Raw genomic sequence first — 18,797 nt, forward strand, 5'->3', positions numbered from 1 at the left:
CCAATTAGCTGGATATTAGATCTCCCAAACAGGCTCTCTAATTTTTTTCTTTATTATTCTAGTATCCATCTTGCTGTCTTTTTGTCCACTTCCTGGGATAGAAATTAGACTTTTCCCTCTACCCCTTCTGTTGACATTTTCACGTAAATTCTTTTTTTTTTTCATTATTATACTTTAAGTTCTAGGGTACATGTGCACAACGTGCAGGTTTTTTACATATGTATACATGTGCCATGTTGGTGTGCTGCACCCATTAACTCATCATCTACATTAGGTATATCTCCTAATGCTATCCCTCCTCCCTCCCCACCATAGGACCTGGTGTGTGATGTTCCCCTTCTTGCGTCCAAGTGATCTCATTGTTCAATTCCCACCTATGAGTGAGAACATGTGGTATTTGGTTTTCTGTTCTTGCGATAGTTTGCTGAGAATGATGGTTTCCATCTACATCCATGTCCCTACAAAGGACATGAACTTATCTTTTTTATAGCTGCATAGTACTCCATGGTGTATATGTGCCACATTTTCTTAATCCAATCTGTCACTGATGGACATTTGGGTTGATTCCAAGTCTTTGCTATTGTGAATAGTGCTGTAATAAACATACGTGTGGATGTGTCTTTATAGCAGTATGACTTATAATCTTTGGGTATATCCCCAGTAATGAGATGGCTGGGTCAAATGGTATTTCTAATTCTAGATCCTTGAGGAATCGCCACACTGTTTTCCATAATGGTTGAACTAATTTACAGTCCCACCAACAGTGTAAAAGTGTTTCTATTTCTCCACATCCTCTCCAGCACCTGTTGTTTCCTGATTTTTTAATGATTGCCATTCTAACTGGTGTGAGATGGTATCTCATTGTGGTTTTGATTTGCATTTCTCTGATGGCCAGTGATGATGAGCATTTTTTCATGTGTCTGTTGGCTGTATGAATGTCTTCTTTTGAGAAGTGTCTGTTCATATCCTTTGCTCACTTTTTGATGGGGTTGTTTGTTTTTTTCTTGTAAATTTGATTGAGTTCTTTATAGGTTCTGGATATTAGCCCTTTGTCAGATGAGTAGATTGCAAAAATTTTCTCCCATTCTGTAAGTTGCCTGTTCACTCTGATGGTAGTTTGTTTTGCTGTGCAGAAGCTCTTTAGTTTAATTAGATCCCATATGTCAATTTTTGCTTTTGCTGCCATTGCTTTTGGTGGTTTAGACATGAAGTCCTTGCCCATGCCTATGTCCTGAATGGTACTACCTAGATTTTCTTCTAGGGTTTTTATGGTTTTAGGTCTAACATTTAAATCTCTAATCCATCTTGAATTAATTTTCATATAAGGAGTAAGTAAAGGATCCAGTTTCACCTTTCTACATATGGCTAGCCAATTTTCCCAGCACCATTTATTAAATGGGAATCCTTTCCCCATTTCTTGTTTTTCTCAGGTTTGTCAAAGATCAGATGGCTGTAGATGTGCGGTATTATTTCTGAGGGCTCTATTTTGTTCCATTGGTCTATATCTCTGTTTTGGTACCAGTACCATGCTGTTTTGGTTACTGTAGCCTTGTAGTATAGTTTGAATTCAGGTAGCATGATGCCTCCAGCTTTGTTCTTGTGGCTTAGGATTGTCTTGACAATGCGGGGTCTTTTTTGGTTCCATATAAACTTTAAAGCAGTTTTTTCCAACTCTGTGAAGAAAGTCATTGGTAGCTTAATGGGGATGGCATTGAATCTATAACTTACCTTGGGCAGTATGGCCATTTTCACAATATTGATCTTCCTATCCATGAGCATGGTATGTTCTTCCATTTGTTTGTGTCCTCTTTTATTTCACTGAGCAGTGGTTTGTAGTTCTCCTTGAAGAGGTCCTTGTAAGTTGGATTCCTAGGTATTTTATTCTCTTTGAAGCTATTGTGAATGGGAGTTCATTCCTGATTTGGCTCTCTGTTTGTCTGTTACTGGTGTATAAGAATGCTTGTGATTTTTGCACATTGATTTTGTATCCTGAGACTTTGCTGAAGTTGCTTATCAGCTTAAGGAGATTTTGGGCTGAGAAAATAGGGTTTTCTAAATATACCATCATGTCATCTGCAAACAGGGACAATTTGACTTCTTCTTTTCCTAATTGAATACCCTTGATTTCTTTCTCTTGCCTGATGGCCCTAGCCAGAAGTTCCAACACTATGTTGAATAGGAGTGGTGAGAGAGGGCATCCCTGTCTTGTGCCAGTTTTCAAAGGGAATGCTTCCAGTTTTTGCCCATTCAGTATGATATTGGCTGTGCGTTTGTCATAAATAGCTCTTATTATTTTGAGATACATTTCATCAATACCAAATTTATTGAGAGTTTTTAGCATGAAGGGCTGTTGAATTTTGTCAAAGGCCTTTTCTGCATTCACGTAAATTCGTACTGTTAATTTCCAAAAGCCCTTTCATCACCATTTGTTCCATTTAAAAAGTTGCATGTTTTTGCATCATGGATCAATCTCTTTTCTCAAAGTTTTTGTTTGTTTCTTAATGGTTCTTTTCAATCTCTATTTCAATTTATTAAGTCATTAATGTTTCAGTGGTGAGCGCCAGTAAAGAAATTTTTTAATCTATCAGGATTTAATGCAAACCATAAATACTCTTTTGTCTATTTCTTTTCAAACAATATAAAAATTATACGACAGTTAAATAATATAATATGACTAAGTTATTTCAGACGGGTAACACTGACCAGAAACACTTGATTGGTTCCTTGTTTAGATTCAATATGATATTACTGTTTTCTCATCTTCAAGGAGAAACAAATTGATCTAGAAAACTAAGATCTTCTAACTCTTTGAATATTTACATCTCTGGACTGTACTTGTTGATGAGGAACTCTTCAACAAACTGGAAATTACATAATGTCCATTTTTGTAGAAAAGGTTAATACCTCTTAAAGTAAAGAAATAGTTTACCTAAATTGTGACTTTGGGGTAAGGGAGAGAATAGTTATAAATTCCTTTGTACTTAAAAGAGTTTTTTCAGTCACATATTCTCTGCCTCAATGGGATTATTTTGCTCCTTTACATGTAGACTGTAGACACATTTTTAAGAGTAATACTGTTTGCCATACTGTTTTTTCTTGTATATATTTAAGGTATGATATTTTATATACATATACAGTGAAATGATTAGTACACTCAAGCAAATTAACATATCCATCACTTCACCTAAGTAGCTTTTTTTTGGAGGTAAAAGTACCTACAAGTCTACTCTCTGAGCAAATTTCCAGTATACAGTGCAATATTATTAACTGTAGTCCTCATGCTGTACTTTATGCCATTGGTCTCATTTGTTTTCATTTTGCTCAATTATAGAAATTGTTTGGGGAATTATTTACCCTATAAAATAAAGGTATCATGGAGCTTTACATTTCTATTTGCCTATATGAAAAAAATACTGGAAAAGTCTTTACGTCCATAAACTCTGCATTTTAGACTAAGTTTAGGGTTTAATTTCCTGAGCATCGACTTGCAGAATAAATAAGACTTCATGATTTAACAGATTTTATTATCAATTTTTTATTGTTTTAGAGTCAAGCAGGACTTACTGAAAATGACACAGTAGCTTCTTGTTCTGACAGTTTCTATTTATGCGATTTCATGCACTTCTGCTTATGGCCAGATTTTAATGTTAATATTAATATATATTATAGGTATATAATTTCTTTTAACTTTACCTCTTCTGATTCTTAGTATGGATTTCTTATGACCATATCCTTTTCACTTTTGTATTTCAATCAGATCACAAATGGGAACATTTATAGTAATGTAATAATTATAAATTATTTTAATAAATTTTATTTATTTAATTATTATTTGTTATTCATGCTGTGTCACATGAGGGATATCCTGTGCATTTTGTATCCTAAAATTTAAAAAGGCATGCATAGACACGCAGGATTTCTCCATATGAGAACATTGTTAGTTATGTAGGTGGTCATTTTGCAAGATTCAGTTATGTAACGATAGCTTAGAAAGTATTCAGAGTACTTGGTTATAAAAACTGCATCATTTAACATTGAGTAACTTTTCATTTGGAATGCAGCAGTTCTATATTTGAATAAAAATACTCAATTTTCTACAACTCAGTACTCTTTGTTCAGAAGTAGAAGTTATTTGTCTTCTGCAATTGCTTGATTTAATCACAGAACCAATAAATTGCTTTCAAAGATGGTATTGCTATTTTTGTTTCTGTCTTCTTTTAAGTGTCCTGATCATTAGAAGATAAGGAAGTCCCTTTAAAAACTAAGAATATCAAAGTGTTCTCAGCACATTTTTTCAGGCTGATTTTTAAAGTCTTATGAATTATCAGAGATTTGTGTTACTCTCTTTGGCAAAAGATCATTAGGAACTTAATGATGCTTTGGATTTTTTTTCATGTCTTTGATAATATAACTTAGAATTGGAAATATTTTAATAAAATTGATGAAAAATTAAGATATATATCAATAGCATCTATTTAGCCCATAGCCTTTTTCTTTCTTAAATTACTGATTATATCTTTTAGCTTGTGACTTGCAAATACCTTGAAGTGCAGGCACAGGTATACACTTATGAAACCATCACCATAACAAGAAAATTAACATTATCCATTACTCTTAAAAGTTTCCTTGAACCTCTTCCTCCCTGATTCTCACTTTCTTCATTCCTAAACAACAAACAGATATAGTGCTTTCTGTCACTATTAGGACTGTTTGCATTTTCTAAAATTTTACATAAATAGAATTCTCCTCCTCCTCAATGATTGCATCTAGTTTTGTTATAAAAATAATTTGGTCACCTAGAATGAGTTGGGAAGTATTTACAGTTGATCAATGTTCTGGAAAATATGTATAGAATGTTATTATATCATTATTATTATTATTATTATTATTATTTTGAGATGGATTTTTCACTTTGTTGCCCAGGCTGGAGTACAATGGTGGCGATCTTGGCTCACGGCAACCTCTGCCTCCTGGATTAAAGTGATTGTCCTGCCTCAGCCTCCTGAGTAGCTGGGATTACAGGCATGCACCACCAAGCCTGGCTAATTTTGTATTTTTAGTAGAGATGGAGTTTCTCCATGTTGGCCAGGCTGGTCTCAAACTCCCAACCTCAGGTGATCCGCCCGCTTTGGTGTCCCAAAATTTACCAGAGAAATCTTCTGGGCCAGGAGTTTTCTTATGTGAAGGGTTTTTAGTTACAAATTTCATTTATTTGTTTCTTCTTGATATCTGGTAGTTTGTGTTTTTTAAGAAAATAATTCATTTTATCTAAGTTATTGAATTTATTGGCATAATGTTGTTTATATTATTTTGTTTTTATAATAACAGTTAATATTTTTGTCTACTAATTTTATCATCTCTGTCATATTGGGTTAATTTTAACTCATTTATTTTTATCCTCATCATGGGTGAATTTTCCTGCTTGTTTGCATGCCTGAAAATTTTTTATCTGATGAAAGATCAATTGGGGAAATACCACATAAGAAACTGAAATTATAATGAAAGTCAGAGAAATGCAAATGTCATCAATGAGAAACAAATAAAATGTGGTTTAGTTTCTATGTAGGGGAGGAATCACAATGAACAGGCATCTTCAAAGGACTTATGAGATAGGTAGCATCTCAGATATGCCTGGTAACCAAACATGATTTAGACAGTAACAGATGGTAGGAACATGGAGAAAGAGATTTCAGCAAGAGAGAAACACTTGAATCTAAGATGATGTAAGGGTTTTTGAGGAACAGTGACTACACCAGTTTGCTTAGGAATTAGGGTGTGCATAAAAGCAGCAATGGGCAATACCTGCAGTTTGACATTTGAACACATTGTTTGCATGTCATACAACCCTCAGAGATTGCAAATACCTTGAAGAAGGTATTGTGGTACACACACAGGTATCCACACATTATATATGCATACACATATATATCAGTGTGGTTTTATGTGTATCCTTATATATACACACTTACATATACATATATACTTATATATGTACTAATATCTATATATAAATATATATTCTTTTACACAGCTCCAGGTGCAGTAATAGATACCCAAATTATGTATCTAACTGCACTGGGTTTTTAACACCATTTTAGCAACGTTGTCTATACTGGTTGATGTAACAGCAGTTTACTTGTTTTGCTACCAAACACGGTAGCCGGTAGAGTCCTCATCCACGATTTTCTGGGTCAGAAACTGCTCAGATCAGAACATCAATAACATGCCTTCACCCTAAGCTTTGGGAACCAGAACAACTTATCTATGCCAGAAATTAAGAACATTGTTTTCTACTCAGCTTGCCCACACTGATTGTTGAAAGAAGCAAAATCATTATTAAAAAGAGTTTTTGCTAAATTAAGGGAACTTGTTTATTTTATGCTAAATTAAGGGAACTTGTTTATTTTCAACTCTGAGAATTTGCCTATTGGATGGCTTAAGAATTAGGCAAATAGGATGCGATTGTCTTCTTTAAAATAAAAAAAAAATTGTACAGATATATACAATAAAGCCTTAACACTTTGGAATCCACCAATACTGAACATATGGTCATTTGAAAATTATTCATTAAGATGTTTGACCTTGTATTAACTAGGAAGAAAGTAAAATAATAGCTGAAATAATATTGTTGAGGATTATTGTATATATAATTTGATTACAAAAGCATATTTGCAATTAGGATAGTAATGATATAAATGATTACAATTAGGATAGTAGTGATATAAATAATTCCATTAAGCTGGTGTTCTAGTTGTAAATAATATTTTTACAATAAAAGGTTTTCCTTTTTATGTAAATAGAAATGTGCACTCATTAATGAAAATTTAGTGCAACAAGCAAAGAAAAAACAAGTCCTAGTAACCCCCCAATATACATTTCTATCTAGTCCTTTGGGGTTGGCATAGTGAATATAGGTGTGTGTGTGTGTGTGTGTATGTGTGTGTGTTTGTGTCTATGAGGAGATATATGAGTTTACTGAGTTATAACTATATGTAATTACATTTTCTAGTTGGGTGGTAAAACCTTGCTGAAGTATTTTTCCCCAGTGGAAGTTTTATATCCAGTTATAGGTTTATATATCTAATTGTGAATTATCAAGACATAATTCATAATGTTTTGTTTTTAAACCACATTGAGATCTCTGTGTGAAAGGGCATGTTCATTGTGCAAGTATTAGAGCCTCTTGATTATCACAAGTCTTATCAGTTATAGTTGCAGATGGGATGATTCCCCTAGGAACAACCACAGGCTGTTGTGAGTTAGGAAATGCACTTGTTGATGGTCTCCCAGGGTACTCATCGTCTCGTTTGATAATAAAGATTTATCCATTCTTGACTACCTTGTTTTGCTTCATTCTCTATTCATTTATCAGTGTGTTTTGGGTTCATCCGCATATAAAAGAAACCACAAAATAATTGTGGCTTAAATGCAATTTTTGTTGTTCTTGCATCAAAAACAAGTCCAGAGATGGACGATTTCATTCAGGTGGACCTGAATAGCACGATATCCAGGCCACTTCCATTTTTCTTTTCTACCATTCTTAGTGTGCGGCTTTCTTTTGCCAGGTCATTTATGATCCCAGATGGCTGCTGGCCTTTAGACAGTTCTGCTGCATTCCAGGCCATAAGGAACAGGCAGGAGATGCAAGAGAACTCCTTCCAGTGCAGTTAGCTCTCTCCAAAGAACTGTTCTGAGAGTCTCACCAACAGCCTCTATGCACAGCTCTGACAAGAATTTAGTAATGTGACCATACTCTTCAAGAGAGATTAGAAAATGTAGTGTTTTTAGTGGGAAAATCGCTAACAAATAAAAATAGAATACAGTTTTTCAAGGAAAAGGAAAGGCAACCCTTTGAAGTACTTATTGTTTTTAAACCACATTGTACAACCAAGCTGAACTCAAGTAATTTTCACAAGAAAGACATTTGATAGTATATTTCTAAGCCATTGCAGGACTATGGAAAAACAAAAACAAAACCTCTTTCTTTTCCTTTCATAAATAAAGGACAGTGTGACGAAGAATAATGTTCCTGGGTCATAAGCATTACAAAAATCCCAAAACCCTCTGCATCTTGATCCATTATCATCACATTCGGTGTTTCAGACAAGCCTCAAAGCCAGGCTTCGTTTTTCCTTCCTAAGGAAACTGTTTTGCTTGTATTTTTGTTGTGCTTTGTTTTGCTTATTCTGCATTAATAGGACATATTTATTGATACATACAATTTATTTTTCAATGTTATTGCCTGCTGATATTTTATCATGCAAAAGTAAATGGCACAAAAAAAGTAATTGTTTACAGCTTCCTGAATAAGAAGTTTTCATCTAGGTGTGTCTTTTTTTCCCATAGAGAAATGAACTATTTCTTTTGGGTGGAGAAATGTCAGATACCTTTGCTGAAATTCTTAACTTGCTTTTGTATCTTCACCCTTGGTATTGAAAATTATCCAAAATAAATTGCTAGGAAATCTGCTAAATTGTCTCTAAGGGAGTGCCTAAAAGTAGCCGCACTCTACTCTCTATTTTGCAATACCTCTGAATAGAATGGAATTAAATTCTGTCTGATGACTTAGGAAAATAGACAAGTAGTCTTCATGTTGCTTATCTATAATATGGAGCAAGTAAGGAATATGTTCCTTTTGTACTTGGTAAAGAGCAGTATCTTCAGAAACATACAGCTTACAATTTAATGCATAGAAGTTGCCAAAGCTGTTACAAACTTGTTAAGGTAATTTGTATCCCCTTACTTTGTCAGCTACCTATTACTGTATAACAATCATCCCAAGGCTTGGGGCTTAACACAATAACATGAATTATCTCATGGTTTCTGTAACCCAGGAATCTAGCTGAGTCCTATACTTTAAAATTCCTCAGAGCATCGGGACACATCATCCTACGGACTCAAACACGAGAAAATAATTTCAAATTTTCCTCAAGTGGAAAACAAGTGCAGTAAATACACTAAGGATACATACATGTATTTTTTCCTTGTCTCAAATTAACTTTTTACAGAACTTTTGCCTTTCATCTTTGTCTTTATTGCTTCATACAGTGAATAATAGCTAATCTAGCAGTCAGAAGAGCATTCTTTATTTTTTTGTTTATTTTTTGAAGTCTTTTAATTTTATTTTTAAATTTTTTATTTAGTAGCTTTGTTGGGGGGTACAGGTGGTTTCTGGTTACACAGATTAAGTTCTTTAGTGGTGATTTCTGGGAATTTTGTGCACCCATCACCTGAGCAGTGTACATTGTACCCAATATATAGTATTTTATCCCACACCCCCTCCCACTCTTCCTCTGTGAGTCCCCAAAGTCCATTATGTTATTCTGATGCCTTTGCATCCTCACAGTTTAGCTCCCACTTACAAGTGAGAACATATGATATTTGGCTTTCCATTCCTGAGTTACCTCACTTAGAATAATGGCCTCCAGCTCCATCCAAGTTGCTGCAAAAGACACTACTTTATTCCTTTTTGTGGCTAAGTAGTATTCCATGGTATATATGTACCACATTTTCTTTATCTACTCATTGGTCAATGGGCACTTAGGTTGGTTCCATATTTTTGCAATTGTGAATTAAGAAGAGAATCCTTTGAATATTCTCCTAGTGCCAACACTGAAAAAACAGAAAGTAATAGAATAAATTATAGGAATATACTTTTCTGAAAATGTCTATATTGTCTTGAATTTTCAGGAGGACTATCTCTGAAATATTGTACTTAAAGTAGCCTATACTCCTAATATTATTGAGAGCTGTACTTCTAATATTATTGAGAGCTGAGGAGTATTACCTATACTCCTAATATTATTGAGAACTGAATATAATACTTAATAATTCCTTAAGTAATAAAGACTGGTCTTAATTATATCAAAAAAATCTCTGAAAATATTGCTATTTGTTGACCTAGAAACAACTTTGTTAAAAATCTTAACTTAGTGTACTTAATACTGTATTATTTGCCATATAGTTACCATAAATTTCTTGCTGTTTCTCTCTTTGGCTACTTTTTTGAAATAGACTAAGATGCTTAGTGAAGCAGCTGGAAAGAGGTGACGTTAACATCGTTGACTTAAAGAAGAATATTGAATATGCGGCATCTGTACTGGAAGCAGTTTATATCGATGAGACAAGGTAAGTTTTAGCCTTCCTCTCTTTTATCTTCTTTGACTCACTTCCCTTTTTGTTCCTCTTTCTTGACCCTCCTTTATCTCAAACAGGAATTTAGCATATCTTCATGTGAAACCAAAATCAAATCTTATTAAAATTTGAAAGGTTCTTCTTCACGTAGCTGATTAACTGGACTGTGATTCTCCAAAATTAATACACATTTTAATCCAAATGTTTGAATGTCATAAAATAGTCAAACACTAAAGTGAAAAAAAAAATCTCCTCTTCCCCCACCCTCACTCTCCTTGGGCTCAGACTTTTAAATGTCAGAGTTATGTGTAGGCTTATATTGGTTTTCACTGATGTCAGGATTTTCCCTATTATCTCAAATTTCAGAGTCCCTTTAGGAAAATGGGTGTTACATGCCCACACATTGTCATGAGATGTGTCTATCAGGCCCTTTATGCAGGGATTGCTAAGGGGCATCCCAAATGTGTGTTTTTGATCATCCAAACCTAGCCTCATAATTAGCAGTGGTAAGGAGATTAGGAAAGGGGGACTTATTTGAAGAGGGTTGCCAGCTTAGTGCTGTGACCCTCAAAGAGGCCATTCACCTGCTGGAGGATATTTGGCAAGTCCAGGAGATGTGACCAGTGTCTCTTGGTGTTCAAAGATATCTGGTTCATAATTCTCCTTTCAAAAGGGATAAAAGTGACAGGCTAATCAGGGCTACCTGTGAATTCAGAGGTAAGAGGGAACCTGTGGGGAGAGAGGCATGCATTTCCAGCGTTTGACATGGAAAAGGTGCTAATTTTTTTCACAGCCATAAAGCAGGTAGAATAGAAGTCTCTTAAAGTACCAAAGAGTACTTAAGTCAAATAGTGAAAAAGAGGCTACAAAGAATAAGTGATAGTATAAGAGCCAGGGTAGGAATTATAAAAATTCAGATAAAATAGTAGAAAATATATATTCAAAGTACTCTCTTGGTGTTAGCAAGTTGTCTCTGAAGGACCCACAAATGGTCCCCAGGAGAAAAAAATAGGCAGCATTTGGGCATTTGTCACATAGATGGCAGCAAAACCACCAGTCTGGCCAGACCCTTTGGTCCTATAATTTCCTGCCTCTCACACCGCATTGTTGAACAACCAGAAGCAGCAGTGAGTGGGAATATGGAGGTGAGGATACCCAACAGGCTCCTTCCACTCTGCAGGTGTCCGTGCCTGTGCCAGACCTAAGCTTGGGGAACATGAGCAATGTTAAACCGGATGGGCAACTAAATAACACTTAGTTTTTATTTACCTATGTGTACTGGACTTCACAGGCATGCAGATACTCTCTCTCTCACACACACACACATATTGTTTAATAAGTAAAAAATTCACATGATGAAATTCTTGCCTCTACCCTGGTCACAGTCTACTCTGTTTCTCATAAACTTCTTATATATCTTTCCAGTGATTTATTACACATTTTTATTTTGTATTTTCCCCTCATCGTTTCATGGCAGGTAGTATACTACATAAACAGTTCTTTCATTCTGCTTTTTTTTTCACTGAAAAAGGAAACTTAAAAGTATCCTTTTATTGTATTCTGTTTTTTAAAATACTTAACAATGAGAATTTTTACTAATAGCTAGCAGAAGAGGCCATATTGAGAGCTTTGTTGCACAAGCGATTCTTTCTTTGTCCACAGAATGAAACTCCTCTACTAAAGCATAGCTTGGAGAAATTATTTGAGGAAAAGAAAACAGGCCAGGCACAGTGACTCACACCTATAATCCTAGCATTTTGGGAGGCTGAAGTGGGAGGATCACTTTTGAGCCCAGGAGTTCACAACCAGCCTGTGCAACATAGCAAAACTTCATCTCTACAAGAAAACACAAAAATTAGCCAGGCATGGTGGAGTGTGTCTGTAGTCCCAGCTATTTGGGAGGCTGAAGTGGGAGGATCACTTGAGCCAGGGAGGCTGAGGTTGCAGTGAGCTGAGATTGTGCCACTGCACTCCCGTCTGGGTGACAGAGTGAGATCATGTCAATAAATACATGAATAAAAGAAGGAAAGAAGAAAGAAAAAAGAAAGAAAAGAAAAGAAAAGAAAAGAAAAGGAAAGAAAGAAAGAAAGAAAGAAAGAAAGAAAGAAAGAAAGAAAGAAAGAAAGAAAGAAAGAAAGAGAGAGAGAGAGAGAGAGAGAGAGAAAGGAAGGAAGGAAGGAAGGAAGGAAGGAAGGAGAGAGAAGAGAGAGAGAGAGAGAGAAAGAAAGAAAGAAGAAAGAAAGAAAGAAAGAAAGAAAGAAAGAAAGAAAGAAGAAAGAAAGAAAGAAAAAGAAAAAGAAAGAAAGAAAAGAAAGAAAGAAAGAAAGAAAAAGAAAGAAAGAAGGATTATTTTCTTGGTGAATGTTCACTGAATGTGTATGAATGTACATGATTCTAAGTAAACAGAATCCAAGGTGCAAATTTTAAAAATACCTGATGTTTTTCCCTTGCTCCCTCATTTTTATGTGGCTCTTATTGTTCACAGATGACTGAATTTAACAGGTTTAAGATTTCTTCAATCTGTCCTTGAACAGATATTTTCTTTTCTATTTATCTATAAAACTTAAGAACCAAAGAACGATTTGAAGATTTCCATTATTCATCTTCTAATGGCATAACGCTAACCACCTGGTTTGTCTAAGTGACCTGTCTGTCATTTGATAGAGTATTATATGCTTTATTTATTTATTCATTTTTCTGGTGCATTTCCAGTCCCTGAAAAGTATGACTCCATGAATATTTGCTAACTTAGTTCCCTATGATCCCTAACTTATTTTAAATGTATGTTATACCTAAAGTATAGCTCTTTTTCATTTTAAAATTGCTCTTTTGAGGGGAAAAGAGGTTGAGCACAATGCTGCCCTTCTTCGTGGTAGAAATTCATTTATTTTTTTCCTTCTTATAACAAAACATTCCATCTCTTAACACCACATTATTCCTAATATTTACTCCAAATTTTTATTATTTTACTGTAATTCTTCCATGGCATCATAAGTTTTAAATTGGATTAATGATAATACCCCATATTTGTATCATCTTTAAAGGGCTCTTTGTTTCATTGTCTCACATTAGTGTCACCACAATCCTATGTGATTGGCAGGACAATTATTACTTTCTGCGTTTTACTAATGAGAGAATTAAAGCTCTTAGAAGAAAAATGGTTTGACACAGGTCATGGATGGAAGTGTTGGCAAAACTGAGACTAAAACCTAACCCATGACTTCTTATTTAGTACTCCTTCCTCTATACCTGGCTCTTCTCAGAGTGTTCCTATAAAACAGAATGGTTTTTAATGACCTCTGAAAGATTTAGATGACAACATATAAAACATTGTGATAGCTGGAATTGTAAATCCTGTAGCTAACATGTATTAAGGGCCTAGTATGTGCCAAAAAATCTTCTAAGCATTTTATATGTACTATTTTATTTAAACATAATAAAAGTCCTATGAGGTAGAAACTCTATTATTATCAGATTGTATATGAGAAGACTTAAATCACAGAAAAGTTACATAGCTTACCAAAGGGAAGACAGGGAGTTGAAGAGTTGGATTAGGGCCTTGGCAGTCTGACTCTAGGACTTGGGCTATGAAGTGTAAATCTCATCCTCATCCCTTTTCTAACACTTGACGAAAAGGTGACTTCAGAGACACTGAATTTTGATGAAAGTTCACAGGTTGTCAGGATCATCAGCCCCAGTGGTGCTGATTGTGTGCCATCTCTTTCCAATTCTGCCTTCAGTAATTTCACGTGGCTAGCTTGAAAATGGTTACAGTGGTAGTATTCACACCCATGAAAAATAACATGCTACAAATCAGAATTTATTTTTTTCTGGAGAGTCTGTTGTTAAACATTTAACTTCATACCACAGGTCATACTTAAGATTACCTCTTATAAATCTCCTAAAAGCTGTGATTTTGTGATCAAAATATCAGCTTAAGCATTTTTAGAACAATAATAATTTATGTGGTTGATTTTCTATATACTTAGTAAGACACACAGCAGTACACTGAGGATGCTTCCATTGAGATGTCCATACAATTATTAAAGTACCATTTCCCTTAAAACTATCAGTAAAACAGAGATCATGTAAAAGGAGTCAAGTCCAAGAAGTATTTAGTTGCTTTTAAACTTTAAAAACCTTTTGACTTCTGAAGTGTTTTCTGAGGGAAAATTCTCTTTCTAGAAAAAAATGATTCCATGAGTATTCCAGAGAGGTATTGTTTGAAAGTTGGGCTGGACTGAAAGAAAAAAGTCAGCACAAAACAAAGCAGTATAAAACACAAATTATTAATTGGTTTAAAACACACACATACAGAGCCTTAATGACTGCAGAATTTCAGTTAAGAAAGCAATCAAAGCAAAAATCTCCCTTTAAAGATAATTTTGGTGAGAAAAATAAAAACAATTTCTGAATTCTGACTCTTAGTGGAGATTATAGCACAATACCCTAATGAATTTGACTGTTGGGTTTTTAAAAAGACATTTTCAAATGCAAATGCCAATCCTTTATGAGTCTTGTGTTTAGATGTGTCTCTAGAGGCTATTGTTTTTCAAACTTACAAAGTTTTAATCCAGAAACATGTGGCCTAAAAAATATGTTCAATTGTCCTTATTTGGATTGGGACATTGCCAAGCAAAACAGCATCTTTGGCCTCATGAATAGCAGGGCAGGCAGCTGCCTGAGAGGTATACTTTCAAGATGGGAAATGTGCTTACTAATAACTCCTAAAAACACAATTTATAACTTTCTTTGGTTAATGTGAACCAATCTGTCTCATAATTATCATGATTAGAGCATAGACTCTGGATTCAGAAAGACTAGGCTGTTCAAAGTCTGGATTCTCTATTTAATACTCTTTCTTTAAGGAAGTTACTTTACATCCCTGGCTTTATCATCTACAAAATGGGAATAAGGACAATGTTCACTTCATAAAGTTGATATAAGAATTAAATGTATAACAATGCCTAACAGAGCAAAATTTAAATAATAACAAGATATTTCTATTTTAAATAAAATTCTTATTATGTATGAGCAAAATGCAAATAACTCTCGGATACATAACACATGAAGGTATATGATTAACATATTCTAATGAAGGTATTAAATGCTTCCCTGAGAGCAGTTTTTAATCCTGAGAAAATGAAAACAGGTGGGCTCTGGTCACCAAGGAATGAGAGCATAAAATGATGGAAAAGAGAGCCTTTCCCTTAATACAGAGTAATCATCTCTGTAAAAACATCCTCAGTTGACTTTTGTGCCTTGCTAAATCTAAGGGTCCTTAATTTGGGGATAGATACTGCATTGATATCAATCAGTACTTTGAGAAGTTAGTCTGGTAGAAAGAAATTGAGTGACATTCAGGGTACATTAGAGGCTAAGATCTTTGAAATCACTGAGTAGAGGGACTTTCCAAGGAATCTTCACTCATTTAACAAATACCTGTTGAGTACCTGAAATGAATACCAGACACACTGGTAATCAGAATCAGGAGCAAAATTGTGCAGGCAGTTGGTGGCTAGAAATGGGTCTAGAATTGTGAAGACAAACCTAGGCACAAGAACAAATGCTCAAATAAGAAACAGAGAGATTTAGAGAGAGACCCAAGCAACAGTGATAGATTACAAGCAGGAAATACCAAGTATCAGCAGTAACTCATAACCAGAGGGAGTAACATGGGGTAAGAATTTATATAGAGTCAGACTTCCAAACCAGATATGTCTAGATTTCTAGACTTGCAGGTATTTTTGAGTGTTAATGAGTTTGTTCTCTGGCAAAGCTCTCCCTGCCTATTCTTAAAGACATGGTTTCTAACAAGAGGACTAAAGGTAAAATATGTCTGGAATATGCTAGATATATGTGCATGGAAGCCCAGAAATATAGTGCCAATTAGAGATGTGAATTATAACTCAAGGGTCTCATAATTTTTAAATACCTTTACTTTGATGCTAACCTTCAATAGTTAGCGCTCCTTTGCTATTTGAATATATTCTCCATCCTAAAGTTCTTGAGAATGGCCAGTGAATGTTTACTTATTTCACAGTCTGTCCTGGCTATCACTTTCTGCAGCCAGCTCTCTGGCTCCAAACTGATGAATTGTTCCCTTGCATTTTTTTCCCTTACCTATTTTTTCCCTCAAGTCCAGCTATCTATAGCCAGGCTTCCAAGCATGAGCTCAATCCCTTCCTCCTGTTCTCCAAACTGAAGCTAAAATCAGCTATAATTGCTGTAAGGCATTAGCGATAGATGCTTTCAAAATCTACAACTTAAGCCCTTTAATAGAGGTCCCTTATCAAGCATCTTGCTGCATTCTCTAATGCCTGGTGCCCATCTCACAGAAACCTTCCACTACGGAAGTCCTTTTGACATGTCTTGCTGTCCTGAGTTCAGGACCTCAAGTTCTATGACCAAAATAAAGACAGGGGACAATCAAAATTAATGTCATTCATCTCTGAGGATTAACCCCTATATTAAAAGACTGTTCAGTCTAAATTCACGTTTAGAAAAAACACGACAATTTTCTAAAGGACACAGAACCCGAGAGTGATGCAGCTGTGCTCATGGCGAAGACAACCTTGTGCATTACTTTCTGGAGATGTTTAACCTCTCGGAATCCCATTGTCTCAGTCTAAATGCCAGAGGAGAGCCCTTACTTTGTTTTAGTGTAACTAAAAGAGCCATTCAAAATATTTTTTTATGAAACAAAAGAGTTAGTCTGTACTGAAGGTAAAATAAAGCCTATCTGTGTAGAATAAGCCAATTTTTTGACTTTTCAAATATCAAAGTTTTTTTACTTTCAACTATTAAGGTTTAAAAAACTCTGGGAATTCCATATCAAAACGGGCTACCGTGTTATCCTAGTAATTGAAATCAAAGGAGGGGATAAAATTGGAGGTGTGGAACAGGAGGGTAGTTAAGGACAGGCAGATAGTTAAGGAAAACGTGAGTATTTAAGGCAAGGCATGGAGCTACCAAAGAGGAGACTAAAAAGAATAGACACCAAAGCAACAGGCACATAGGACAAATATGAATTGCCAAATTAGCAGAAAGCAGGGTTACTGAAAAGAGTAAATCAAATCCCACTGGATGAGTTGGGAAATTCCTAATGCCCTGAAGTAGAGTTTCAGCAAAGAGAAAAAGCTACCAGCCAGAAGATGATACTATGAAGAATTAATGTGGAATGGCTTCATGAAGAAATTAGTATAGACTATTTTTCCAGAATTTGCTAGAGTACAGAAAAACAGAGATAGACCAATCTACTGATTTGGACATATACTTGAAGAATCCTTTATGTTTTTGTTCACATTGTTTTTGGGATGAAAGGCTGGTATCTGTAGCCCAGAAATGAAAAGTTTAAAAAACATATTAAGCATAACAAGAAAAAAAATGCTTCCTAGAAAGATTAGGTCAAGAAGTTATCCTTGGGGAGTTATCTAGGAAGAGAGAAATAGTCAAACATTGGTTGAACTAGAAGTACCATATGAGCCAGCCATACCATTACTGGGTATATACCCAAAGGATTATAAATCATGCTGCTATAAAGACACATGCACACGTATGTTTACTGCGGCACTATTCACAATAGCAAAGACTTGGAATCAACCCAAATGTCCATCAGTGACAGACTGGATTAAGAAAATGTGGCACATATACACCATGGAATACTATGCAGCCATAAAAAAGGATGAGTTTGTGTCTTTTGTGGGGACATGGATGCAGCTGGAAACCATCATTCTCAGCAAACTATCACAAGAACAGAAAACCAAACACCGCATGTTCTCACTCATAGGTGGGAACTGAGCAATGAGTTCACTTGGACTCGGGAAGGGGAACATCACACACTGGGGCCTATCACGGGGAGGGGGGAGGGGGGAGGGGGGAGGGATTGCATTGGGAGTTATACCTGATGTAAATGACGAGTTGATGGGTGCTGACGAGTTGATGGGTGCAGCACACCAACATGGCACAAGTATACATATGTAACAAACCTGCACGTTATCCACATGTACCCTAGAACTTAAAGTATAATTAAAAAAAAAAAAAAAGAAAATGTTGCTGTGGCCAGGTGCGGTGGCTCATCCATGTAATCCCAGAGGCTGAGGTGGGTGGATCATGAGGTAACCGGATCACAAGGTCAGGAGTTCAAGACCAGCCTGGCCAACACGGTGAAACTCCCTCTCTACTAAAAATACAAAAATTAGCCAGGTGTGGTGGTGCATACCTGTAGTCCCAGCTACTTGGGAGGCTGAGGCAGGAGAATGGCTCAAACTCAGGAGGCAGAGGTTGGAGTGAGCTGAGACCATGCCACTGATCTCCAGCCTTGCTGACAGGGCAAGATTCTGCCTCAAAAATAAAAGAAAAAGAAAAGAAAGCACAGATGAACTTGGAACTAACCAGTGCACAGCCAAGGGTCTTCAAGTAAGCAAAACATGAGTAGCATTGTAAAATCAGAAAGATTCACTGGCATTTCATTTTAAACTCAGCTGTTTAGCATGAGTAAATGTGCTGCAATAGTTATGGCTAATGTATGAATAATGAGCTGCTGAACTTGGGGAATGATGTGGAGAGCAAACTCTTTATGTTTAATACATACAACCTGCACATAATGATGGCACTCACTCATGTGTGCTCCTTTGGCATTTAGAGTCAGAATAAGAGAGAGG

At 35.6% G+C, this 18,797-nt stretch overlaps 1 protein-coding gene across 5 annotated transcripts in view; it reads left to right on the forward strand.

Moving 5' to 3' along the window:
* PDE1A (phosphodiesterase 1A) overlaps positions 1–18,797 on the forward strand; it is a 601,081-nt gene that overhangs the window by 462,136 nt on the left and 120,148 nt on the right. For all 5 annotated transcript variants that reach the window (XM_030916641.1, XM_030916639.1, XM_030916640.1 and 2 more), the window contains one exon: positions 10,015–10,128. In XM_030916641.1, the coding sequence (XP_030772501.1) occupies positions 10,015–10,128 (114 nt within the window). The remainder of the gene's footprint in view (positions 1–10,014; positions 10,129–18,797) is intronic.

This window comes from Rhinopithecus roxellana, chromosome 14 (assembly GCF_007565055.1).
Source record: "Rhinopithecus roxellana isolate Shanxi Qingling chromosome 14, ASM756505v1, whole genome shotgun sequence".
Classification (NCBI taxonomy): Eukaryota; Metazoa; Chordata; class Mammalia; order Primates; family Cercopithecidae; genus Rhinopithecus; species Rhinopithecus roxellana.